The 27339-nt window shown below is 44.2% G+C and overlaps 3 protein-coding genes across 6 annotated transcripts in view; 2 read left to right on the top strand and 1 right to left on the bottom strand.

The window, feature by feature from the left end:
- The window catches only part of ARHGDIB (Rho GDP dissociation inhibitor beta), an 11535-nt gene extending 10198 nt beyond the window's left edge, over window positions 1-1337 (top strand). The window contains exon 6 of the mRNA XM_006024195.3: window positions 541-1337. Coding sequence (XP_006024257.1) covers window positions 541-740 — 200 coding nt within the window. The 3' untranslated portion in view covers window positions 741-1337. The remainder of the gene's footprint in view (window positions 1-540) is intronic.
- PDE6H (phosphodiesterase 6H) overlaps window positions 1-7926 on the bottom strand; it is a 50046-nt gene extending 42120 nt beyond the window's left edge. Inside the window, exons 1-3 of one of the 2 annotated variants that reach the window (XM_025204804.1) lie at window positions 7340-7926; window positions 6051-6248; window positions 4636-4792 (exon numbers count right to left, since the gene is read on the bottom strand). The gene's annotated coding sequence lies outside the window, so the exon portion shown is untranslated. The remainder of the gene's footprint in view (window positions 1-4635; window positions 4793-6050; window positions 6249-7339) is intronic. The other variant, XM_025204805.1, reaches the window with a different exon arrangement.
- ERP27 (endoplasmic reticulum protein 27) lies at window positions 1463-25359 on the top strand. Of its 3 annotated transcripts, XM_025204803.1 has the most exons (8): window positions 2439-2488; window positions 2652-2727; window positions 2826-2926; window positions 5754-5891; window positions 9499-9615; window positions 14197-14322; window positions 22905-23102; window positions 24789-25359. In XM_025204803.1, the coding sequence occupies exons 2-8, from the start codon at window positions 2658-2660 to the stop codon at window positions 24834-24836; spliced, it is 798 nt and encodes a 265-aa protein (XP_025060588.1). In that variant the 5' UTR covers window positions 2439-2488; window positions 2652-2657; the 3' UTR covers window positions 24837-25359. The 3 variants fall into 3 exon arrangements, 2 of the variants coding, with proteins under 2 accessions (XP_006024291.1, XP_025060588.1); XR_003094215.1 differs by lacking the exons at window positions 2652-2727; window positions 24789-25359 and adding an exon at window positions 22509-22673 and having other exon boundaries at window positions 1463-2488; window positions 22905-23042; XM_006024229.3 differs by lacking the exon at window positions 2652-2727 and having other exon boundaries at window positions 1463-2488.
- Window positions 25360-27339: the final 1980 nt, after the last annotated feature.

Genomic DNA, 27339 nt, shown 5'->3' with positions numbered 1-27339 from the left:
CTTTCCCTGTTACTTCCTATCTCAGAGTTTCTCATTGTATAGAAAGCCTTCCACATCCAAAAAAGAAGAGTCCATACAGAACTGCTCCACAGGACATCTTCTTTGTAAAGTCCAGCTCCTCATACACACAGTGTCCCATCTTACACAGAGCACTACTGTCAACCAAGCCCGTACAAAAGGCAGACCCTACACACTTCCCCAACACAGCACCTGGTCACCTTTGCACCATTCCTCACCCTCCCACACCTAACAGACTGGGGCTAAAGGGGAAGGAGAAATAATTCCCACAATACAGGATTCCACAAAGATCCTCCCAAAACCTGCCAAAACACACACATCAGTAACGTGAAAGCAGTACTGTCCTCCCACCATCCACCTTGGTGGTTCTCTCCAGCAATTTCATTCAATCTGTCCATTCCCAGCCTTGCCTGCTCCCCCACATAACCTCCCCCACAGTTCCCATGTCTTTGTGTATCTGCCTCTTTTCCCCTTGTTTCCTTCCCTTATGATGGGCTCTTTCCTTCTGCTTTTTTCCCCTAGTGGATAAAGCCACATTCATGGTTGGTAGTTACGGGCCACGGCCAGAGGAGTATGAATTCCTGACACCTATTGAAGAGGCCCCCAAGGGCATGCTGGCTCGGGGCACCTATCACAACAAGTCCTTCTTCACCGATGACGACAAGCATGACCATCTCACCTGGGAATGGAATCTGTCCATTAAGAAGGATTGGACAGAATGAGCTCACACCCTCCTTGCCTTCCCCTTCTTGCCCCTTGCCTATTGCACTAGTATCCTGGTGTGCCAGGCCCTGGGCCCTGCACATCACGCTGCCTTCTATCACAAGTTTCAGAGCTCTTGTTGCCCTCTCCCATTACAGGAGAGTCTGCACAAGCAGGTGTTTACAGAGGCCCAAGGGCAGGCTCTGCATCTCCTGCTACTACACTGAAAATAACCAACCCATCTTCAACACAGACCTTTTGTGGCACACAAACAGGAAATCAGGGAATGTCTCCAACCCTGCTGTTCCTTATTTTGCACCAAACCTGGCCCCTGAAAGTGCCTTTTCTAGGAACCACATTAACAGTACCTGCTTCATAATGATTTTGGCAGAGCAGATTGTCTCTTAAAAGATCCCCAACAGAGTTACCTTTGCTCTGTACTCCAATTCATTGTAAATGGCTCTTCCTATTCCATTATGGTACTTTATCTGGGTCTATTGCTCAAGTCCATTTATGTCTTGACTTTTAAAGGCAAAAACCAATCAGTAATACTCAATTAGCTGCTGTGACCTGTAAAGACTCCAGTGTCCCAAAAATAAAGCCATTTTCTTTCCTTTCTTCTGAGTGAACCTCTATTTTTAATGTCATGTGTTTCTATGAGCTGCCCTTCATATATTTAGAATAACTGTAACGTGGATAAAGAGTGTCCAAAGTTAAATATTAAAACAAAATTAAAATAATAACAACGGTCCCATAAACTTAATGTTTCAGAAGAGAGATAACACTTAGGCTTCATGGAATAAGCCACCCACTCTACTACTGAGGGCTAGGAAGATACTTTTTTCCTGTAGTCCAATTATTTTATCATTGCCTTCTGCAGAGTTCCTATGTACTGTTTTGGGTAGATGCTTCCTTTGAAACATCTAACACGGCCCACCATCAGAGACAGGGTACTGGCCTAGATAGACCATTGGTTTAGTTATACAATGTTCCTGTATAATAAGTCTAATGAGCTTAAAGGCCTCCATAATATTTTTAGCCATTTGCTGCACACTGTCCGGAGCAAATATATGGGTTTCTTAAGCTGTACATGCAAGCAATAGCCCAGGAAATGGTTGTCACTGGGCCCTGGCTGCCTGACTGGACACAATAGAGGTTGATGTATACAGTTTCCTCCCATTTTCTCTGGGATATAGTGAAAAATAATAGCAGCAACCTTCTTTGTAGGTGCAGGGGAAGTTCTTTCTAGTTTGGGGTGCACAGTCATGGGGCAGGAGCAAGGACAAGGATAAGAGTCTGGGAGAATGGAGATACCATCCTGGTGCCAGTCCTCTCAGAGGACTTGGGATGCGGTGCATTGCAGCACACTCTCAAAGCATTCACAGTGGAGGAGTCTATGTAGTCCCAGCCAGTGGTAGGGCTCTCTCCAGGTCATTCCCAGCCAGTGGTGTCAGGATTAAGTTGTTCTGTATCCATGCCATGACCTGAACAGAGCTGAGAGGCACTGGGGCTCTGTCATTTTGCTAACTTTTATCTCAGGAGCTGAAGGTTTCTCTCTCTGCCAGATGCTCAGTTCCCACTGGCACTGGGAGCACCATGTCTGATCAAGAAAGAGCTGACGTGTCACCCAGCCAGGCAGGAACCAACATGGAACAAACAGCAAGGAGGAGAGAAGGCGAGACAATGGCCTCCTTTGTGTTGTGGTGTCTTTTGATCTTCACCTGGGGGGTCCCCTCAGAGTGTGCTGAGGAAGGTCCCTCACCCCACGGTAAGAAAGTGACCTTGAGGTTAGCTCATGGAGAGGATTATGTGTGTGTGTGAGAGAGAGAGAGCAACCCAAGGAGCATACAGCTGAGACATCCTTTGGGACTTGCATGAACCATGGATGGGACCGTAGGGTGGGTGAGTCTCCTCACAGTTCTGTCTCTTAGGATGCCATGAGGAGGCATTGTACCAGCACGGGAGAGAGATCTGCTGCAGTCATCATGCAAAGACCATGTGGGGCTGGTGTGTGTATTTCTGTGCCTATGAAGGGCTTGTCCGCTGAGCTGCTATCCATGCCTTTGCTATGCAATGCTGACATATCCTCTGCTCACTCTCTCCAGGTGCCACTGGAAATGCAAAGAAACCTGTGCTTCTGAATGATACTGAAACCACAACAGCCTTCATCAGTGCTGCTGAGGTGGCAGTCGTTGGATTCTTCCAGGTCTGTTCACATCACTCTCTGTTTCCTGAATAGGTTGTTTTTTATTATGAGGATTACATTGGAACTGGGGTCCACTGTGCTGGACAAAGACTAAAGAAAGACAATTTCTTTGCGTAGGCATAATGGATTTGGGCAGAGAAGGGATGTCGCATGCAAGTAGAGTAATCAGAGTGAAGGGCTGTGAACATGAGAGAGTTCCATTATTTTTATATGCCTTATATATAAATTGTGGGATAAGGTGAGGGGCAATATGAGGAAAAAGTTAATTGGATCACAGGCTTAAGAGAAAGGAGGGAAATGTTGAAGGGAAAGGGGGGACAGGAACCTAGACAGTAGAGGGATAAAGACTGCAGTGTGGACTGGGGGGCGGGGGGGAAGAGGGGTAGTGAGGGAAAAGACTGGTTGATTGCTCCAATGACTAAAGGGGAAACATGTATAGAGTTTGAGCAGTAGAGCATAGTGCCAATGATGTAATTGATGTCTAAGGATCCTGAGGTGCTTTTCCCCTGTCTAATCCCTCTGATTTGCTGCTGCCACTTTAGACTTTGTCAAGGAGTTCAAGCTTTGTGCTGTCTGAGCAGCAGCTCCCTCCGGGGATGTTCCACTTCTCTCAGTCCTGTGCCCCAGACTGGAAGCCTGCTCAGAGAGCCTAGGGAGAGACCTTCCCCCCCACCCCCACTGCTAACTCAGAGGAAAGGCTGCACAGCTTCAGAAAGAGGTGATCGAGGAATGAAAAATCATGCATATGCACCAGGGACAGAGATAAGGCTAAGAGTGTGTGTGAACTTCGCTGACATGTTCTGCCTCTAAATGTTACCCAGTTCATAAGCTCAGACTACAGCTTTACCAGATTTCCCAGGGTTTCTCTCTTTTGGCACTATTTGTATTGACCCCAGCAGTACAGAGTGTGCACATGGGTGAAAGCCACTCTTGTACCAAGGGGTGGTACAAATCCTATGTGCCACGTCATGGCTTATCCAGGGCTTAAGTATTATCTAGGGTTTGCCTTTGTTCTTTGTGTGCAAACGGATTTCACCCTGAGTGAAGTGGTTGACATTTGGAGTGAGTCACTGTGCACCATAAAGCAATTCTCTTCCTCAAACCTTTTGTTCATGGTTGAGTCTATCACTAAACTAGCCACACACATATGGAACATGCCCTCCCTTCACTTAGTGTGACAGGGAAAAACAGCGCAAGAAAAGCCCTGTGTGTATGTGAGAAGTGAGATGTTCAAAGGCTCAGCATCTGCCCTGACTGCAACCTGCTTTTTTTTTTCTGCTGCAATGCTCCAGAGCTCAGACTCCCCGAGAATCATCTGAGCCTGATTTCTGGTCTCTTGACAAAGCCATTTTGATGCAAAAGCGGGTCTAAAACAGGCCCCAATAGTTGTTTTTCTTTGAACAAGGGAAGTATGTCTTTTTTCCATTCTCCCAAGCAGCTGAACCAACTCTGTTCAGAGCTTTTCTGTATCCAGAAAAACAAACAAACAAAGCAGCCATCTGAAATCAACTCCAGACCTTGAGACTTTAAGTCTGATAAATGAAAGTAATGCAAAAATATGTCATTGATAAGAGGAGGTTGGAACGGAAATGGCTGACAGAGAAGTGTAAGTGCTAGAGAGGGCTGTTGCAAGTGCTCTGATTATACAAAGGAGAAAAAGAAGTGGTTAGACAAAGAAGGAAAACAATGAAAGCTGAGATGATTCTTACCTCATCAGAGGATGCCAGAGCTAGGGCGCTGAGTTCAAATGAAACCCGTGATAAAATCACGAGGGCATTGATTCTTGGATTTACGCTGCCCCATGTCTCTGTGCTGGTCTTCGAGATGTTTGGAGTGGAGAGAATGAGAGATTTGCCTCATCTTGTCCTGGAAGAGAGGGAAAGAAGGCAATGAGGAGAAAAGGTGCAGGGTAAAGGTGATTAAAGCCCAGGTTTGAGGACTTGTTTGTATGTATGCACACACATACACACCCACGCTGTGCAGGGAAGAGTGAGAATGCAGGAAGGGAGACAACAAATGTAAAGGAAAATGATTCTATGCAGAGTGCTATGGTGGAGGAACTGGATGGTGTTACCAGATCTGGCCCCAGTTGCTTCCCACTCCTCACACTCAGCCGGACTGTGGATTCAGATACACAAGCTCTCCAAAATCCCTTGCTACCTCTCTCTCCTTGACACACAGTGGCCTCCTTGGCCTTCCACTTCCCTCTTTGTGAGCTCTGCCAGTTCATCTGGCTCTCTTTCTTCCTTTTTTTTCTGTCCCCTAGTAAATGCCTGGGCTCCCCACTCCCTGTTCTTATTCTCCATAGCCTTTTAACTCCCAACATGTCCCTCCCCACTTATCCCCACAGCTCTGCACACACAGCTAGAAGTAAGTTGCCAGGATGCCAGTATAGGATGTGGAGGTGGACTGGGAACATGTCTGGGTGGTGAGACTCCGGGGATGTTTAGACAAACAGGCTCCTCTGTTTTCAAGTGGCCTATTTTTTGAGAAAACCTGTGCTAGTAAAAAATGGCCAGCAGATGTCACTGTTCTCCCTGCTAAATCCCCTTTGCAGCCTGCTGAGGCAGGCCAAGAAGGGAGAAGTAAGCTTGGACTGATATCTCCAGCTCTTTTTAATGTGATTTTTCTTAACTCTTTTTCTCCTTTTTTCCTATCCTCTTTTCTTCACTTTTTTGTTGTTCCTTTCTTCTCCTCTCTCCTCTCCTTTTCCCATTTGCTCTATTTTCTTCTATGTCTTCTCTTTCTTGTTCTACAATCCTTTTTCTTTCTCTTCTTCTCAGTCTCTCCATTTTCCTCTTTTCCACTCTCTCTATTATTTTTTCAGGAACCAGAGAAGCCAGAAGTTTTAGAGTTCCATAGTCTTGTAGGAAAAATCCGAGATGTGCCCTTTGGACTCAGCACCAGCCCTGAGGTCCTGTCTCATTATAACATCACAATCAACACCATCTCCATCTTCCGCAGGGTATGTCAGCCTTGTGTCTCTATATCCCTTCTATTAGCACTGCTCAATGCACTGAAATAAGATTTTCTATCAGTAAGATCTAGAAGTCTTCTCCCTTTCTCCTTTCATAGAATGTATTCAGAGTAACATGGAGAAAGATTTGAGACAGTCATACAATACCTGATGATCTCTAGTCATGTATGGCCTGAGGTGTCTATAGAAAGAAAGGCCCTGATTCTAGGGCTCCTTGTTGTCCATGGTCACTAGCTCCTGCTGTTATATACAGGAGCCTCGTGGCTGGATGATCTTCCCACTCAGGAATGCTCCATGCTCAGGCTGGGGACTGACTGGCTAAGCAGCAGCTCTGCAGAAAAGGACCTGGGGGTTACAGTGGACAATAAGCTGAATATGAACCAACAGTGTGCCCTTGTTGTGAAGAAGACTAACAACATTCTGGGCTGGCTGCATTAGTAGAGCATTGCCAGCAAAAGTGATTATTCCCCTTCAATTGGCAGTGGTGAGGCCACATCTGGAGTACTGTGTCCAGTTTTGGAGCCCCCACTACAGAAAGGATGTGGGCAAATTGGAGAGAGTCCAGTGGAGGGCAACAAAAATGGTTAGGGGACTGGGGAATATGATGTGTGAGGAAAGGCTAAGGGAATTGGGCTTATTTAGTCTGGAGAAGAGAAGACTGAGAGGGGAATTAATAGCAGCCTTCAATTACCTGAAGAGGGTTCCAAAGAGGATGGAGCGAGACTGTTCTTAGTGGTGATAGAAGATAGGACAAGGAGCAATGGTGTCAAGTTGGAGTAAGGAAAGTTTAGGTTAGATATTAGGAAAAAAACTTTCTCACTAGGAGGGTAGTGAAGCACTGTAACAGGTTGTGCAGAGGTTGAAGAATCTCTGTCCTTGAAGGTTTTTAAGACCCGGCTAGACAAAGCATTGGCTGGGGTGATGTATTTGGGGATGGCCCTGCTTTGAGCAGGGGGTTGGACTAGATGACCTCCTGAGGTCCCTTTCAACCCTAATTTTCTCTGATTCTATGATAATATAGGAGTATAATAGGGTGCTTTCCCCTTGACCCCTATATAGGAGCATGGGAGTGGTGTGGAAGAGGGGAAAAGGAGGAGGGAAGAGGCATGGCTGGAGCATAGAGCACTTACTGCTCTAAAGTGCTGCAGTGGCCTACAGACTGCTCTTGTGGAAAAACACACAATAGAGAGGTTTCAGGGTTTGTTCCTTGGCAGGCCCCAGAACCCAGAAGGTGCGAGTTAATGTAAAGCCCCCTTTATTTCCTCTTTGTCCCCTAATTGTTTCCTGCATAGAGCTTTAGTAGAAATCTAGTTTACAGGCTAGGAGGAGATTTCAATTCCTGCTTCAGAGAAGAGAATGATCCAGTTTTGCATGCAATCTAGAAACAGAGACTGCATTTACTGTCACTAGGTGCTGAGAATTGAAACAAAACTCACCTTGTCTATGCTTGCTGGGTTACAATGATTTTCTTTCCAAGACTTTTAAGGATCTCTCGTTTTCCTCAGCAGGAGAAATGGAGGGTAGCTAAAGTGGAAGGCTGCTTTATCAAAATAAAAGACATACAGAGTTTGGATTATCCTCAGTTGTCCCTGTTTGCACTTCTGCTTTTGGGGTTGAAAAATCATTTCATAAAAAACCAGAAAGAGATCAAATCCCTGATCCAGATTTAAAATGTGGTTGACAGTTCACTTGTATGATTCCCAGGCTCCAATAAGCTTAAACAATTGAGACATTTTTTGCTGAAAGCTTGTGTAGGAGGTGCGGGTCAGATCAAAAAAAAGAAAAAGAAAAAAGAATTGGAACACAAACCACAAACGTGGAATACAGCATTCATCCAAGGAATGGGAAGACATGTTAGCAAATCAAAATGATGGCAATCAAACAATGGTCCTTTAGTTTTGTATAGCCTGGCAACACCCTAAAATTACAAAACTCTGTGCCTGTCAGAGAGATCAGGGTCTCAGCTGGTGGAACTTGATGCTGCTGCAGAGAAGTTAATGGAGTTATGTTGGTTAATGCCAGATGACTGAACTGATAAATACGAAAAAAAGACATAATGAAGTGAATGTAACTGTATGGAGTGATAGAAACATCCTGTTTTAAGATAAACTACTATATAAAGGCAGGGCCGTCCTTTGTGGGCGGGAGAGCAAATCGGGGCGACTGCCCTGGGCCCCACATTTTGGGGGGCCCTGCAGAGCTGGGTGGGTACCAGGTGGAGCGGCTGTGGCCCCTTGCAGTGTTAAAGGGGCCTCTCAGGTGGGCCTCTCACCCCCCTCTGGTCATCTCTGTATACAGGACCTGTTATTCCCCTCATAAGATGTAATCTTTGCATCATTCAAGAGTATGTTTGGTTTCTGATTTTCCAGAAATGGAAATCAATAGGTTGAAAAACAAACCCCACTGAAATAAATGGGTGTTTTTCCATTGTCTTTGATTGATGTTAGACCAGCTCCAAAGATCTGCCTGATATAATTTGCATTGGTTTGGCCTCAGGGGCTTGCTCTTGATTTACAGTAGAGTAAGTGGGAGAAGAGTCGGTCCTTATTACTTTAAGAGTAGTACTGTCAGGAGGAGTGTAGCAACACACCAGATCAAAGACAGTTCTAGTGACCACAGAATGGAAAAGAAGGGGACTGCATGGCTCTGGAAAAGATAACATATATATGGACACATTTAAAACAATATGGGGTCTGCATGAAGACATCTCCTAGGTTCCATAAGATGAGCACATGTTTATAAACAAGGGATTAAGTCCAAAAGGGATCAACTGAACCATACTGTACTAAACATCAACATTGCAATGTCTCAATTCATCTGACTCCTGTAATGTAACTATATATATACCTGGTATACTTTGGAGTTTGTCTGTTCACTGTTTTCCTTCTCTCAATACCTGGTTGCTAGGAGAAGGACTAAAGTAAACCTTAATAAAATAGCTTCCAAAAGGTAATGGTGGTGAGAGTAAGTGGGTTGGGGGTTGGGGGTAAAAGGGGTTTAGAGAAGGGAGGTAGAGGTTGGGGGAGGGGCTTTTCTTCTAAAGTTGGAGTTTTCCAGGCTGATTTTTTTTCCTGCTGTACTGGAAAAATTCCTCTTTTTATTGGAGAGATTTCCTGCTTGCACAATGTTTCCAGGAAATCCACACAGGTCCATTCCAGCATTTATTAGTTTTAGATGGACTAAAATAAACAGATGGACTTTTCTAAAAAGATGAGAGAGATGTAGGGAATTAGATTTGTTTAATATTCTCTTTCCTGAATCCCTTTACATTTTATCAGTTAATCCTCCCTGGCTCCGGAGCTGCCTGTGCTGAAGATACAGGGATGTTAAAATCCTGATTGTTTCCTTTTACTTCATGAAGTTTGTCCTGTCTTGGCTGGGATGCTTAAGGGAGAGACTGAAGAAAAAGTGCAAGATGGCCAGGCCAGCTCCCAGGGAGAACTGGAGGCCTAATAGTCTCAGGCTCACACCTGAGGCTCACACCACTCACATCAGTACTTGCACCAAAGAATTTGTGTCACCTGTGTCTAGAGGTAGGGAGAAGACTATTGTATGGAGGCCAATAATGACTGCAGGTGTCTTTGCATCACCACAGGTCGATGAGAATCGGCAAGACTTGGAAATCACAGATGGCAAAGAAATGGACGCCACCAAGTTCAGCCGCTTCATTCAGATCAATGAACTCCGTATGGTGACAGAGTACAATCCTGTGGTAATTAATGATCTGCATCACCCTCACCCAGCATCCTCTCTCCCTCTCCTTCTCTACCTGTCTTGCAGTTATTCAGATTTTGGGGGTCATAGTGTCATCTTTTTCTCCTTTCATATGGCTGATATGGAACAGCAACTATAATTTTACTTTTCGGTGGTTGAATCAGATAATTGCATCAGGAGCAGCAGAGTGTATTGCTGTGATACCTCCTTCATATTTGTGGATCGGGCATTGAGTCACTATCTGTTCCGTGGTCTGTTCTGGGTGACCACAGCTGCACACTGGATATTTTTTAGTTTTCCATTTGTGTCAGTCTATAATGTCATCTATAGACTCTGACAGGGTATATCCACGTGGCACAATCCAGGGCCATGCAGAGATACCCAAGCTAATTCTGAAAGAACCAGTTTAGGAAGCGGCATAGCTGCATTAGTGCTAAATTGCACCTGAGTTAACACTGCTGCTCAGCATGGCTAATTAGCCTTAGCAGAGCACCTGGTTAATATGGTTGCACTGCTCCTGGTACCCAAACTAGCTCATTCAGAGTTAGTTCAGGTACTTTTAGATGGCTCTGCATTGTGTTGTACAGCCATACCCTTAGCAGGCACAGAGCAGAGGTCAGAAAGGAAATGCAAAAGTGTCTCTATGTACACAGTTCTAGCACTAACTCTTATCAAGTCAATAGTGCCTCCTTCTATCTCCAGGAACATAGGGTTTGTCATATTGGTTTCAGACATATGGGCATCCAAACCAGTTTTCTGTCTCCAGATGTGATTGGTGCCAGTTGCATCAGGGAAGATGCAAGAAACCCTGAAGAAAGCAGTTATGGAATAACTTGCCCATAGGAGATGTTTCTTTCTAACCTGTGTGGTTAAGCCTTGAAGCATTAAGGCTTGCAACTATAAAAATTTGGAACCACTCCACAGGAAACCCTGGTATCATTGCAATTTCCCAATTTTGTTCAGTGTTGATTAACATTAGATGAATTCATTCACCTTGCTGCTTGGCAGCCCACTGAGCTGATGCTTCTAGGCCCCTAGTGCCCCTCCACTGCACCAGATGGGCTACCAAAGGCCCAGGCTTCCCAGGCTTCTGTGCTCTCCTGGGCCTTTGAATCTCACCTGTCCAACAGTTTGGTTGCTGAGGAGCCAAGGACCTAAAATCCTAGAAGATGTAGAGTAGGATTGATAATTCTTGTCAGGTTCACAGCTTCTCACCAGTGAGTGGCAATGGCAATGGCAAAATTGAGCAGACTCCTACTGGATGCCATTCCATGGCGGGCAACTGACAGAAATCACATCCTTTTCAGCCAGGTTTCTCAGGGTTCCTACTGTGGTGCAGCCTGCCAAGAGGAGTGCATTTTATTTTGGAAATGCCATATTTTACTGTTTTACAATGGAATGTTCTGGGAGTTCAGTTCTGCAAAATTTTTTGAGGTTTTTCTTGTCCTGATAACAAATGGGGAAAAAAATATCAAAATCACAAGTTTTTCCAGGATGAGAAAATCATTTCCTGACAAGCTCTGCTTGCATCTCTTTCAAACTACCCAAATAAAATATAATGTAACAGCAGATGTTCCCATTATCCTTATAAAGGACCAAGTCTTTTTTGAACCCTTTTAAATGTTTAGCCTCGCTTGTATCTTTTGGCAATGAGTTGTATCTTCTGGCTAATTATGCTTTATTTGAGCTGTCAGCCATCACACAGATCTGCTGATACATTACAATCTTAATCTGCAACAGTATGTTTTTCCTATTCAGTCCCAGAGTCCTCTTCCGGCTTCCTACTCCTTAGCCAAGTCTCACTTGAAGTGAGAACGTGTTATTTCATTCCTCTGGAAATACCACCACTGTACCAATGTACCACAGTTTTCCACTGCAGCATCCCTGGTACCCAGTTCAGTGCTGGGCAACTGACAAAAAATCACACTAATTTCAGCCTGGTTTCTCAGGGTTCTCACTGGTGCGGTCTGCCAAAACAGAGTACATTTTATTTTGGAAGTGCTGTATTTTGCTTTATCTCAATCTTTCTTATTCAAAATCTATTTTAGGTTCATAAACTGGTTTCACTTTAACACATTATAGGCCCCAACAAAAATTAGTTCACATGGGTCAGATTAGGCCCCATGAGTCCTCTTTCCCACCCATTTCTTGGGCTTTCATAGCTTTCCCAGAATACCCTAATGCTGACCTGCAACAGTAGCTCCAGCTAACCTAGGCCTTGGCCCTCTCAGGCAATGATCTCAATGGACCCCCATGATCACTCACCTCACCTTCTGCCCTGTCAGCTTCTGCCCTTTTCATTAAAAAGCTAGGTGACTGTGGCATTGATGCCTACACAGTCAGATGGATAGCAAATTGGCTGAGAGGCTGCACTCAGAGAGTGGTGGTGGGTGGGTCATATTCGACCTGGAGGGATGTGAGCAGTGGAGTCCCCCAGGCTTGGTCCTTGGGCCCGCACTGTTTAATTTCTTTATTAGCAACTTGGATGAGGGGGTGAAAAGCACCCTGTTTAAATTCATAGACGACACCAAGATTTGGGGTGAGGTGGGCATGCTAGAAGGGAGGGACAGGATACAGCTGGACCTGGACAGGTTACAGGGGTGGGCAAATGAGAATAGGTTGGGATTCAATACTGACAAGTGCAGGGTGCTGCACTTGGGCAGTAAGAACCAGTAGTATACCTATAGGCCTTCTCGAGAGCACGGTGGCAGAAAGAGATCTTGGAGTCATTATCGATTCCAAAATGAACATGGGCCGCCAATGCGAGGACATGGTCAGTAGGGCTAACTGCACCTTGTCGTACATCCACAGATGCATCTCAAGCAGGGCCAAGGAGATGATCCTCCCCCTCTATGCGACACTGGTCAGGCCACAGTTGGAGTACTGCATCCAGTTCTGGGCGTTGCACTTCAGGAAGGATGTGGACAACATGGAGAGGGTCCAGAGGAGGGCCACTCACATGATCCGGGGACAGCAGGGCAGACCCTATGAGGGGAGGCTACGGGACCTGAACCTGTTCAGCCTTCACAAGAGAAGGCTGAGAGGGGACCTGGTGGCTGTCTATAAATTTACAAGGGGGGACCAGTGGGGAATGGGAGAGACCTTGTTCCCCCGAGCGCCTCCCGGAGTAACAAGGAATAGTTGCTATAAGTTGTTAGAGAGTAGGTTCAGACTAGACATTAGAAGGCACTACTTCACAGTCAGGGCAGCTAGGATCTAGAACCAACTTCCAAGGGAAGTGGTGCTGGCTTCTACCTTGGGGGTCTTTAAGAAGAGGTTTGACGATTACCTAGCTGGGGTCATTTGAGCCCAGTTTTCTCTCCTGCCCAGGGCAGGGGTTCAGACTAGAAGATCTGCAAGGTCCCTTCCAACCCTATATCTATGAATCTGTCTGCTTCCCCAAGTCCCTCCTACACCCTCCATTCTTGATTTGTAGTTTCCTAGCATTTTGAACATGATTTCCTCCGTATCTATGCTGCCCCTTGTGGAGGGACTATGCAGTGGATGAACGTACACTAGAAAATAGGCTCAGAAGATGAAACTCCAGGTATTTGGGACCTCCCACACTGTATGAGGCTTGATGCTCCCAAGTGGAAGGCTATTACATAAATGTACTTGCTGACCTCTCCTTTATTAATCCTCGCTTCTGCTTATACTGTTCTCTCCTTCACATAAAATTCTGGCAGGGATTTATATAGCCTACCTCCCTGTGGTTTTGTGTGGCACAGGAGAGGCGGCAGGTCAGCTGCAGGCTGTCCAGAATTCTGTTTAGCTTGAGGGAGCAGCTGCTGCATTTCAGGAAACAGGAGGGGGAAAAATTAGATGACAAATTGCCCACCAACTGGAGACTGTGCGGAGACTCCACTGGCAGTGCCAACCTTTGGTCTCTTCACAGAGGGCCAGTGTGTGCTGCCTGTTTTCTACCCTCCCTGAGGTTGGATGGTGAGAGCCAGCCTCTGTCTTCCTGGAAAGCTGCAAATGGAGGGTTAACCCTTTGCAATCCTAGCTGCCCAACCCACAAGTTGTTATTCCTTTTTAAGAGGGTATGGATTTAAGGCCCAACTCCACCACATCCAGCTAATGTTAAGGAAAGGAAACCATTTTTTGGAGAAATCTTTCTGGTTAATACAACAAACTCCGCCAAGGTCGTTGCTGCCATTATTGTTATATCTCAGTTCCCTGTGTCCTCTGGTTCCAGGTAACGGTCACCACAATTCACTGCCCCATCTGGAGGGCTAGATATCCTAGCCTTCCACATCCAGCTGCTTGTCCCTCTGGACTTCAACTTGCTGTCTCGAGAATGTCTCCTCGCCCACTCACTGAACATCCTACCCAAACCTCTGCCCCATGGCCTCCAAACCCTTGCCCAGAAGTTACTCAGACCATGACTTGAGGATCCCTTAGGCTGCATATCTCCAGATCCTGGCTTAAAATGACAAACATGGTTACAGATGGGATCTGCTGAGAGAATTCACCTGGGATATTGGGACTGGTGTTTCTGATAATGCCACAGATGCAATAGATCTAATTGTCTCATCTCCCTGTGTCTGTGTGTTGGTGGCTTGTTTGTCTTTGACAGACTGCTATAGGGCTGTTCAACAGTACAGTCCAAATCCACCTCCTCCTGTTCACAGACAAGACTTCTAAGGAGCATACAGAGCGAATGCATAAGTACCAGGAAGCTGCAGAATTGTTCCGAGGGAAGGTGAGTACAAAAGAAGGGGAAGAGATACTATAAGGGTGGATTCCTCTGGGAGGGAGGAGCAGTCATTTTTTCCAGGGAAGGCAATCGCATACCTGGGGAGAAGAGAGACCGGATAGGAGAAGAGGAGAGGTATCAGGGTAGTTAAGTGGATGTAGGAGACAGTTCATGAGAGGGAACAAATGTTTTCTTCCTCCTCTTGTTCATCACCATGCAGGAAAGATGCTTGATACATTCTTTCTCTTTAAAATTACCCTGTAGATTCAAATGGATGCTGAGTTCTTCTTTGCTTCTTGCCCTACATTGTTGCCTTGTGCTGTTTTAGAGACCACAAATAGCTGCTGTGTTTCACCCTAGCAATTGTTACATTCCACTGGTGTGAGGAATGACTTCTCTATATACAGCATCTTAGAGACTGAAAAACATTATATACCAATGGACAGCATTATTACTACAATACAGATAGTTAACCCTTATCCTTCTCATTAGTCCCAAGGAAAAAGATTTCTTGTAACTGGCTGTGATGAGGGATTTGCAGGTGGGTCCATTGTAAGTGTTCAATTTAGGGCTCAGGGAGAGGTTTCAAGGGAGGAAATAGGACAGATGGGGATGCTATACAGAGATTTCCTTTGCATGGTTGGCCTACATTGGATTTGGAAGCCTGGACTCTCCACCAAGTTACCACCAGCTGGCAGGAAATCAAGTAGAAATTTATCAATGCCCCCCCTCACAAAATTTCAAAACCCCCCCCCCCCCCCCCCCCCCCCCAAAAAAAAAAACAAAACAAAAAAAAACCAACCAACAAGAAAACAAGTTTATGGAAAACATTTCTGCTTCAACAGACATTTATCAATGTGACTGTTTCTTTGGAAATTTCCAAAACAGCTCTAGTAAATCACTGAATGGTGGGTGTGGTAGGTGATCTCACCAGTACCTTTTAAAGAGACTGTTTTTTTTCCCCCCTCTCCTTTTATATACATATCTCCAAACATACCCCCTTCCTGGACTCCACTGGAACTCTCCTCTAACTCAGTGCCTTTTTGTTTATCATCATTTGTTTATGGCACCTCATCCAGTTTTCCACTCATGTGAGCTGCTTAGACCCAAACTAGTGAGGATTAACCTTCCAAATAAAATTTCACAAGACACTGCAATCTACTGAAGTCCAAACAGTTTATTAATTATAAAGCAAACCAAATCTTGATTTTTTTTAGTTATTTGATACTCAATCAAGATTCCTATCAAATCAAAGTCAATGATAATTTGTCTAAGTAAAAAGAAGGCTGAAGTATTTGAGATTGGACTTATTGTATTATGCAAAATCACAAACATCTCCAGTGCTATACATATCTGGAGGACTGTATGACAAATACAGGCTGGCTGGCATCTTCTGGTTTGAGGCATCCCATGGAGAGAGTTTGATGCGTCTCCTAACTAATAGAGGCTGAGGCAGTATCTGGAAGTAATTTTATTCTCTCAATTCTCTCTCTCTCTCTCTCTTTATATATATATATAATATGTGTATATGTATGTATGTGTGTGTGTGTGTGTGTGAATCTTCATTTGCATTAGAATATATAGAATATAAAATTTGCATTACAATATATAGAATATAAAATATTCTAATGCAAATGAAGAGACTTGGATGACATACTAGAAGCACATGAGAGTTTTGGAATGTTACCGTCAGCGATGTCTTCAGAAAATCATTCATATCAATTGAAAAGATGGAAGAACAAATGCAGCTCAGCTAAACACCACCAACATTGAAGCCATGTTAATATGGCACCATTGGACAGGACATGTCATAAGGATGCCTGACTACTGGCTTCCAAAGCAGGTCCTACATTCCCAACTTACCATTGGCCACTGCTCCACTAGAGGTGGTCAAAAAAAAGAGATTCAAGGACACCTTGAAGGCCAATCTAAAGTAATGCAGTATTAATATCAATACCTTGAAGACTCAAGCACTGAATCATCCCCAATAGTGCTGTGATGCACAATAAGGCATTGATTATTTCAAGCACTCACCTCACTCTGGAGGTAAATAGACAAGAGAGACAAAGGAAAAGAGCTGTGAACCAGCAACACCTGCATCCAGTCCTTCTTCCTGGAACTTCATTTGACCCCAGCAGACTTGCTGGCTATGGCAGGGGGGCTGTACTCGATGATCTCATGAGGTCCCTTCCAGCCCCTAATGGCTATGAAATCTATGAAATCCATTAAACTATTTGCCAAATCTGCAGTTGAACATGCAGATTTCAGATTGGTCTCCTTAGTTATCTGTGGACTCACCAGTGACTTCCCTGTTTGCTGGAAGACTGCCATCCTTGTAAGAAGGGATACAACCGACAATGATCTATATGGAGAAATACAGTGTGTGTATGTGTGTGTGTGTATGTATATCTATATATATATTGTGTGTAGGTGCATGTGTGTATGTGTGTGTAATGTATGTATACATTTCTCTTCATTAGAATCTGTGGGTTGTAAAATGTTGGTTGGGGAAGCCTGAAGTTCAACTAGTAAGAAGTAAGTAGGATTTGACAGAAAAAGAGACAGGTGCTACTTTTAAAAAAGCTGGAAAAACACTTTTGAGTAAGTGACAGGTTAGGTGAGAATCAAAATATATGTTTGCTATGCACTGCAGGAGTGATTCTGTCATACTTCATAAAGGGTACTTTACAGTCGAGCCCATAACAGTTCAGAAAGGCGCTGCCAAAATTCCAAGCATTCTGCAGGAAAGAAAGTGTCAGATGTTACATTATTAAACCAATCCAGAATAAATGTCTTGGAAGCAGAGTAGGGGTTTTTTTTCTTTCAATTTTAGCTGAACACAATATGCCAAGTACAGCTGGAAAACATATGGCAAAAGTCATGAAGAAGTACTGTGTGGCTGCATATCTTCTCAAAAAGATGAGCGGTGAAACAACAACAACTTTCACAGCAAGGGATGTACCTGGATCATACTAACAAAATGATATAGCAAGTGCTGGCTGCAGCGTTCCTTTTCATATGTACATTAATCAAAGTACTGACACTAGGCATGAGAAATTGCTTGTTATCTTTGGAGAAGCCTTGTGTTAAAATAAGGCTGCCAGGTGCTTCATTTCATGGCCTTGTGTGTCAGGGATGATAGAGCATGCCTCACTAGTTAGTGGAAACGCATAACATGCCCATTCAGAGACCTTATAGCTTTCTCATCATCAGACACTTAGCTCCATGATGGGGCAATGAAACTCTATCTTACTTATGGCTAAAAGAAGCAAATCCAAATATTGTGAATATGGGCAACCTTTGTACCTTGCCAGAGATCTGTAGCCAAACTGTCACCGCCTCTTAAGGAACTAATGACTAGTCTGATGTTATTTTTAATGATCAGTTGTCACAAGCTGAATGAAATTCCCACCTTTGCTAATGGGACTGGCACTGATGCCAACCTGCCTTTCCTACTTTCTTTCCATAAGAAGAAGTACGAAAGTGGAGTTGATTTTTACTATTTCAGTAATAGTAACTAATATCCAACTAATTGCCATGTTCTTCAGTTAAATTGGAGGCACTTTGTCTAATACCAGGCCTCTGACTAAAGATATCCAGCTGGTGACATTGCATGCTGATATTTATAAGATTCTTCACTTAGGTGCTGAAAAACTGCAACAAGTTTCTAGAGCATAATGGTCTTTCTGTTTTGGATCATTCTAGCAACCTATTCCAACATGGATATCAGAGTTAGATATAACATGAAGGAACATTTGAGAAAGAATATAGACAACCATTTAGGACTTCTGTTAAGTATTTTTCAGGTGATGTAGCAATGCTACACCTTGCTGCCTACTGTCAATATGCTGAAGAGGTTTCTCCTTGAGCATCACATGTGGATGAATGCAGGATTTGTTTCAGATCCAGCCTCTAAATATGATCAGTCAGGAATCCTGATCAGAGATCTGGTTTGGCTTTTTGCCTTGATGCTTATAATTCTGAAAAGGACTGTGGCTAGTTGTGTGAATTACTGATGGATGAATTTGAAAGCACTGGTTACATTTAGAGGATCAGCAAGTAGACCACATTGCTACATGTCAAAACAGCAGAGTGAGTTCTGAAATAGGGATATTCATCTGAATAACTGCCTCATTTCAAAAGATTACTCACGGTTGTAATTTCCTTCCCCCACTCAAATGCTGAGCCTGAAAAGACTTTCAGTATGTCAGGGCTGTGAAAACTCGCTTCACCAATCCCATAAGGATGGAGGCCCAGCTACCCTGGGAGCCCAAATACCCTGAGAACCTGGACTACAGAAAAGGCTTTCATAGTGCAGGTTCCTGGCACTGTAGGAGGGAACCTGAAACTCCTGAGAATGCCAGTTCCTGGTGAGGATCTAGGACTTCTAGGCTCCCAAGCTCAGTGGATCAGGGACCATGACAGCCCTGGACTGGAAGTCCCAGTTCAGAGCCTGAGTTGTCTGAGTTGCTAGGCTGCACCCTCCATGGAGGAGAGCTAGGAAATTCCAGCTCACTGTGGGTTCCTTGGGCTTCCAGGTTCCCTGTACCATGATAAGGAAACATTCAGGCTGTTCCTGTCTCTGAGAGCTCCTGAGGTTTTCTGAGCAGTCTAGAGAATCCTTCAGAATTGGAGCAACTCCAGGAATCCTTAGAAATTGTAGCAGTCGGCTACTCTGTTTTAGGTTTAAAAAAATGAAAAAAAAAAAAATTTTCTGAAGGAATTTAAAAAAATATATATTTTCCAAAGGAAGTTTCAAAATTTTACTCATTTTTGTTCCAAGGTGGAATAAAAACTTTCTTGAAATGTTGGAATTACCTGTTGAAGGGAAAATGTTGAGTTTTGACAAACCCTCTTCTATGGAAACACTTCATCAAATTGCAACATGATGTTATTTGAATCACACAGTCAGCAAATCTTTTTTTATAATTTAGAAGTGCAATGCAGTCATGGTGCTGCATTTAAAGACGTGGGTTTTAGATCTTTTGACCACTTGTCATTTATGTTGAAGGCGTGTTTCAGACACTGGCATGTTGGAAGGTTGAGAGAGATTTGGGGAATGGAGACATAGCAGTATGTTACCTATACACTATAGTTTAACAATACAGTATCAATTTTAGATTTATAATTGAATATACAAGGCCAAATTCTTAGCTGATATAAACTGTCATAGCTCCACTGACTTCTCAGCCTGTCCTGGAGGAGTCATTCCATTTTGTATAGCCATTCACTGAACCAGGAAGGGAGGCTGCTCCTAAATCCTGGTGATTAGGTTACTTACCTGGATGTAGGAAACCAGGTTCATAGACCTGAGACATTGCTTAGAGACAACAACTTGAACCCAGGTCTCCCACAGCCTATGTGGGAGGCTACCAGGCTACTCTGTACTCTCCCATTGTTGACCTGGGAGAGCTTCCCAACAAAATTTTAATTTATTCTATTTTTCTTGAAAAGTGTTGATTAGACTAATAGAGAGTTTCTGATTTTAAAAAATACATTTTGTTAAAAAAATTCCCAGCCAGCCCTGAAATTATGAATAGAGAACAGCTGTACATTAGCTACAAGTTTGTTCGGGTTATCAGGTCTCAAAGTCTGAGCACTGCCATCAGTTCCTTCTATACTACTCGACTTCATAGGCTCTCAAACAATAACACTCAGTAATTTGCACAGTCCTTGACGAGAAGACTGGGGAGTATCCAGGCTATGATGCATATTAGCCCTTACGTCTAATTACTTGTGGAATACATTTCATGCCACATCCTGGTACTCATTGGGAACTTGATATTCTAAAACACACTGGAGTCATGTTGTCTAGACACTCTGACAACATAGCCCTCTAAAATTCTCTGGGAGAGTTCCTTTTGACTGGTCGAGTGAAACAGCCAATACATGGTGTCTTATACTTCTTAGCATGTCATGTGTATGAGGGACAGGAACTTCGGCTGTACCTCGGCTTCCTCAGTTTGATTCAAAAGTGATAACTTTCTTATCATCAAATTCATCCAGGGCAGAAGTTGGGGACTTGCTGACCTCAGGCTTTCTAGCTGATGTCTCACTTATAGCTGGCTTATTAATTTATCTTTAAGTCTTGTGTATATGAAGAAAACAAACACTAAGAAAAAAAATACCAGCTTCACTGCTTGAATGCTTCAACCTTAAACCCTCAATTTTTGGTGCTAAAATATTCATTTATTACTATTCTTTTGGGCAATTTTAAATAAAAAACTGGAATTTTGATGAAAAAATAACCTAAATTTTATTGACTTTCTTCAGTCACTTTGACCAGCTATAAAGCTGCTATAGGGTGGGCAATGAAATTCACACACCCAGTCAAAGTGTACTGCCATCCTCTACTGATGAACCACCCTGTGGCTGCTCTTTTCCACAGCTGGGCAGCCAAAGACCAGCCTCCACTTCAATCACTCATGCCCCTCTTTTTAACAATAGTACACTGCTGTACTTTGCTTCTTGACTGATTAGTGCTCCTTGTGCACCCCTGGCTTTCTGACTTGCTTCCTCATTCTGCTTCTCCTAATCCTGATTCCAGCTCTGCAGTCCTATTCCTGGTTCCTTGGTTTTTCAACTCCTGACATTGGCTTCTTAGCTCTGGATTCTGATCCCAGTTTCTGGATCCTGCCACTGCCATCCAGGTGATCCACTCCGACTGCCCACACCTTGGTCCCTACACTGTTGTTATGTGTGGGACAGGGTCATGGTTTGGGGATGTCATGGGCTTACCATTTGTGAGGACCCTTATTTATTTGGCAGTGATCTATATGCAGACCTCCTATTCCCTAGACTGGATCCCTGGACAAAATGTGCATCCAGGTCTGAAATGCATCCAGGATCAATATACTGTGCTTTTGGATTTGAATTAGCAAGGTAGCCTCTTAAAACAGCTTGCCATGGCATGAATAAAGAGACTAATCTGGAGTCAACAGAAAAGTGAGAAGTAGCTGAGAGATCTGGATCCAAGGGATGAACTTTGAGCATCAAAGTGGCATAAAGAGCATCTCAATGACTTTTGTATTCTAATGTTCTATTGTTAAAAAGAGGGGCATGTCTGATTGAAGTGGAGGCTGTTTTTTGGCTGCATATAGACCGCTGTCAAATAACTAAGGGTCCTCACAAATGGTAAGTTCATGACATCCCCAAACCATGACCCTGTACCCCACATAACAACAGTGTAGGGACCAAAGTGTGGGCAGTCAGAGTAAATCACTTGGATGGCAGTAGCAGGGTCCAGAAACTGGGATCAGAGTCCAGAGCTAAGAAGTCAATGTCAGGAGTTGAAAAACCAAGGAACCAGGAATAGGACTGCAGAGCTGGAATCAGGATTAGGAAAAGCAGAATGAGGAAGCAAGCCATAAAACCAGGGGTGCACAAGGAGCATTAATTAGGCAAGAAGCAAAGTACAGCAATCTTTGCCCAGGCAGCTTGCTTCTGTCTGCTGTGCTCTTATAAAACCCTGTATAGGTGGGGACCTCTTCCTGTAGCCCAGGAGGTTGATGACTCAGATTTTGTCCCTGACTACCCAGGTGGGCCCTGAGACTGACTCATTCCCAGCTAAGCCCAGGCTCTTTACAAAGGGATAGGACAGCTCTGGATAGGACTGAAGTGGGACTGTGGAGATACTTATCATCCTGTAGCCCAAGCCTACTCTGGAGAAGGCCCCAACAATTTTTCTTTCCTTTAACTGATGATCTTTCAGGCACAATTCATTTCTGGAAGAGAACAGGCCTCTGGTGAGTGTGTGGAGTGGTCCGTAAGACTGCTGTTACACTCCCCTGGTTCCAGAACCTTTTTGCTGCCTGTATGCCTTTCAACATTTCTCCAAAGAGAGGACTGTCCTTTCCTCTGCATGTCTGATGAATCATGCTCAGGATCTGGATAGAATCCCAGACCTTAAGAAAGCATAGTGTCAACAACATTGGTGTCAGTTAATAGTTTTGTACAACTGTTTGCTGCGAGGGGGTTATATGCCTTGTGTGTCCCACTACCTCTTCCTACTCATGCAAATGCCACCTCATGTCTAGTTATAGCTGCTGACCTGAACACTGGTAAGTCCCTAATATCTACTGTCCTCTTGGGCACCTCTGTCTCTGTTGCTTTGTTATACTCTTGCACTTACATCTCACTTTCCTTTCACAGTCCTTGTTCATAAAGGTGCCTTCTTTCTATTGTACTTCTAGGGGCTGAGTGCTACCAGTACTATCCTGCCTTTGACCCGTAAACCAAGGCCCTGTAAGAGAATGCAGCTGCTTTTCCAGTTGCCGTAGAAGCAGCAGAAAACTTGCCTCCTTGTCCTGTAGTGGGATCAGACTAGCTAACACCTCCCTGCCAGATTCCATTATATGGTAATATAAGTCTAGATGGAACAAAATAGTGGAAATGCATTTCAGTAAGACGGTCCACATTGGTTGAGGATGTTTTTGATTTAATACTGTACTGTAGATCTTTTCAGGTCTAGCATCTATATAATGCACTACAGCTGTATCATTGTAAATCTTTGCATGATGCCATGTTTGTGCAATGAGTTTTTTTCTCTCTGTATTTTGCTCTCCCTCTTTCTCTTCACTCTGTTGCAGATTCTGTTTGTTTTGGTGGACAGCAATGTGAAGGGCAATGACCGTGTGATGTCATTCTTCAAACTGAAGAAGTCCCAGCTGCCAGCTCTCGCTATATTCCACACCCCAGATGAAGAGCAGGATGTGCTACCACTGGGTGACGTCTCCGTGGAGCATGTGCAGGACTTCTGCAATGCCTTTTTGCAGAGAAAGACTAAGGTAAGAGAGGGCTGTCCCCTGTGGTTGAGTTGTATTGTTCACATAGCTCCTGAGCAGGAAAATATCAGATGTCTGTAACTCCCTTCCATTTCTAAATATTATAATAAAGAAAATAGATTTTCAGGTGTAGCAAAACTGGTTGGGTTTGGAGATCCCCTGTCCACTGGCATGTGGAGAGATGGACTTCAAGGGTGATTGACACTTACTAAATGCAGTTAACACATGAGAAAATGCACATTTAAGCAGCTTAGTATGCGTTAAGTACCATCATGGCATTGCAAAGTTGCTCCTTTTTAGGCATGGATTATCTAATGTACTAATTTTAGTACATCACAGTATGCCAAAAATTTGCAACTGTTGTAAGTAAATTATTGTGTCAGGCTGTGGCCTTGAACCTGGAGCTCTGGCCTGCCTGGCAGAGTAGCCCATCCCAGTCTGCCATCTCCCCAACAGAACATTGGTTGGACACAGATGGACAGAACTCTGTCTGGGCCACACACCCACTCCCTGCCACAGGACTGGGCAGCCTAGGTCAGCTGACCCATTACCCCTCCCAATATAAACCCCTGACCTGAAAGAGGAAACGCCTGGGCAGCAAAGTTCAGTTTTGTATTGAGGCTACTGTACTTCTGGCTTATGCTGCTACTGGCTTCCTGACAAACTCTCTGAGTACCCAGCCTGACTTGCCCCTGAACCCCTGAGTTTTGCCTGACTCTTTGGATATCTGACCTGATTCTGGTTTTCTAGATACCTGACCTGGCCAGCATCCTTACCCTGTGCTCTTCCTGAATCTCTGGATCTCTGACTCAGCTCCTCAGACAGATCTCCTGGTTTCTGGCTTCCCTATACTCAGAATCAGTACACTGGTTGCCTACAACCTGGCATGACAATGTGACTACAACCGGAGACTCCAAACTTACCTGAGATAACTTCTAGGGAGGAGCAAGGACCCTAATCTCTATGTTTATCAAGTCCTGGGCATCTATTATGTTTATAATACTCAAGTTACTGTCTTGTATGTGAACTTGTATGCTAGATAGCCCCATGATGTGCATCATAGTCCACCAGACTTTCTGGCCTAGTGAATAGAGCCAGTTGTAGAGCTGGAGGCTGCAGGGGTAAGGGTTAGTAGCCACGAATCAGGAGCCAAAATGCCAAGCTAAGGTCAGGAGTTCAAAATCAGAAAGTCCAAGCTAGGATCAGGAAACAGGTCTGCAGGTAGAATTCAGAGGCCAAAATCCAGGAGCAAGTCAAAGGCAAGGTCAGGAGTCAGAAAAGCTGAGATGTTGCTAGAACAGCAGCTGCTCAAAGACTGGAGACCAGTGTGTTGTGCACAAGGCTCAGGTGCTAGAGGAGTTGCTGAAATGCAGCTCTAGAACCAATCAGAGGGAAGGGGTTGAGGATTAGCGGGCCTTGATTAGTGCTAACTGGGTCAGTGCACTTAATAGGGGCTGCAGAGCAGGAGCTTGACTGAGCCTTACAGAGCTGAGCCAGACTGCAGTGCAGGAGCCTTACAATATGTGAAAGTTACTCAGAGCCAGTGAAAGTTAGAGGGAACTGAAATGTGATGGGGACAGTTCAGTAGCCCAGGCTGCTTAAACAGGACATTAAATCTCTTTTCCTTTTAATCCCCATGCTAATACACAGTGGCATCAACATGGCTTTCTTGGTTTTAATGTGTTTTAGAAAGAAGATCCTGGACTAGAGGAGGATGCTGTTAAGGTGGAGCTCTGACTTTCCTCTCGGCTACTGGATATGTCATTGTGTCTGTGTCCACAACCACCTGTGCTTGGTCTAGAAAGGATCTAGTGTGCACCAGCAGCTCTGGAGCCCATGGGACAATGGGAAAATGAAGCCAAGTCAACCAGGATCAATCCCTCTGTGTTCCATATAGCATACATGCTCTCTGTTCTCTTGAGGTCCCTCTCTTTCCTCCTCACTTGTCAGCTCCAGCCCCCTCATTCCAGTATTCCAAGAGCCATAGCACGGTACTGTCTCTATCCTCGGTTTTCCCTGTTTGCTACCACAGATGACATGGGTGGTATTAAAACACGGTGTCAAGAACATGGCTTGCAGTTTACAGAGACAGGCTGGTCTGTTTCCTTGATACTGCAATGTCTTTATAGTTGACTCCCTTTTCTCTAACTGTTGCCATGCTGGCTCTTATAAGCTTCTCCTCGTCTGAGAGCTGATCTATTGCTTGAGGTCACCTGATCTTTTCCATTACATTTTACTAAATAAAGCAGAAAGTGAATAACCTGAGTTTTTGTGCAAACTTCCTGTGTTTCTCCCCTACCCTTGAACTCAGTAAGCCTAAATATCGCTAAGAAAAGTCCTGGATCTTCTAATTGAATGTAAATAACTTTGTAAGATTAGTTATTGGGTAACCATTAGTATCACCCTACATTTTGGGTGACTTAGGTTTGACTTGGATATCTGCATGGTTTAATGAGACAGAGAAGTTGTGTGAAGACCTAGGACCAAATAGAACTAGATATAGTAAAGGTGGGATTAGTGTATATTGGCATTGCTGTAGGGGACTGCAGACCTGGGATATCAAGAAGTGTCGTAGGTTTGTATTACAGTGTATGGTGAAAACCACAGTGTGTAGTGGAAAGATATGTTGCAGTGGGATGGTTGTCTCAGGACTGGAATAGTAAGAAGTGCTATGGAGCAGGATTCAAAGGATGGGCTGAAGTCCCAAGGCAGGAACAGGAAGGGGTGATGCAGGTGAGATATGCTATCCATCTCACTGCTTTGCTCCATCACATGTATGCAGCAAGCTTGTATCACATTTGGCACAGCAGCTTTGATTTACAGACTGCTGCTCCCATCAGACAGCGACTGCATTGTCTCTCAAGGAAAGACTTGGCTTGGCAGAGAGGTGTCTAAGTGCTTCAGAGCTGAGAAACCACAGTTTCTTCTCAGAGATTGGCCCAAAGCAAAGAGCTGGGAGTGGAAAGCAGGATGTGATCTCCCTGGTGAGTAAAACAAAACTTAGCTGCCCACCCCAGAGATAAAAGCCAGCATTGGTAGAAGCAATGTGAAAATAGCATCATGAAGGAGGGCAGACTAACTCACTAGAATGAGGTTCATAGTAACAAGGTCTTCTTTGTAAGTGTAGTGTCACTTCTAAACCGGTGATCTCAACCTTTTTGGACTCGAGGCACCCTTCACTGGACTTGAGACCTCTCTCCATAACTTTTGAAAATTCAGTGGCACCCAGTTAAAAAAAAACAAACCACCATATATGTTATAGTACTTATCCTCTTCCAGAAGGGCTGGGCAGCAAGGGTGGAGGATTACTCGGGTAGGGACAAGCCTGAGTCTGCAGTTATTTGCTTAGTTTGTCTGCTTATCTTCTTATGCCTCACTTACCTTCTCATGCCTTGTGGAAACTTTCAAAGGAATTGGCAGCACCCCAAGGTGTCCCAGCACCTTGGTTGAGAATCACTGTTCTAAACATTAGTTCCTGCCTCCCTTAGGGAGATTAAGCTGGTCTGTCTCTATTATATTCCTGTGGGTATCCTCAAAGCAACTGAACTTGCTTCATCTCAGTGCTCTAGTGTCCCATTTTCTTTGCTTGCCTGAGACAATACACCAGGGGTGGCCAGAGTTAAGCGGCCCAAAGAGGAGGTGACTACCCCTGCAGCCCGAATACTGTTATGCATAGAGCCAGCAATTGACACAGCTGGAATACTGTACTTTGGGACATGGGCAGCTTCCACCATTAATCTATTTGTGGGGGCTTTCCCTGATACTCCTGCATCTGATTTATATGGTTTACTTACGTGCCATTGCACACCTTTTCCCCCAGAAACTTAGCCTTCCAAAATTGGGGTGCAGGCCTTAAGTGGGGAAACCCAGAATAGAAGCATTCTGCTCTACCTGAAATTTAAAACCAACTAATGCACCATAATTATGGTGCATTAAGTTTAGTACCTGTAATGACAGGTACTAACTTAATGTGCCATAATCGGCACTACTGCACATTAGCACAGATAAATGCTTTATTAGTGATGTTAATACCCATCAGACTAAATCTATTGCACATTAAGTGCTGTACTAATGCATAGTAGAATTAGTCTTCTGCACATTAAGTGTCTTATGTAGATGCACCCAATAAGGAGAGAGGGAACAGATTTTTTCAGTATTTCTCCTTCCATTTCCCTAATTCTTCATTTCATATGCAGAGATGTTTTCTTGCATAGAGAATGCCCCAGAAATATAACGTACA

Source organism: Alligator sinensis, unplaced genomic scaffold (genome assembly GCF_000455745.1).
Source record: "Alligator sinensis unplaced genomic scaffold, ASM45574v1 scaffold166_1, whole genome shotgun sequence".
Taxonomy (NCBI): Eukaryota; Metazoa; Chordata; order Crocodylia; family Alligatoridae; genus Alligator; species Alligator sinensis.
This window is presented reverse-complemented; position numbering and strand designations above follow the sequence as displayed.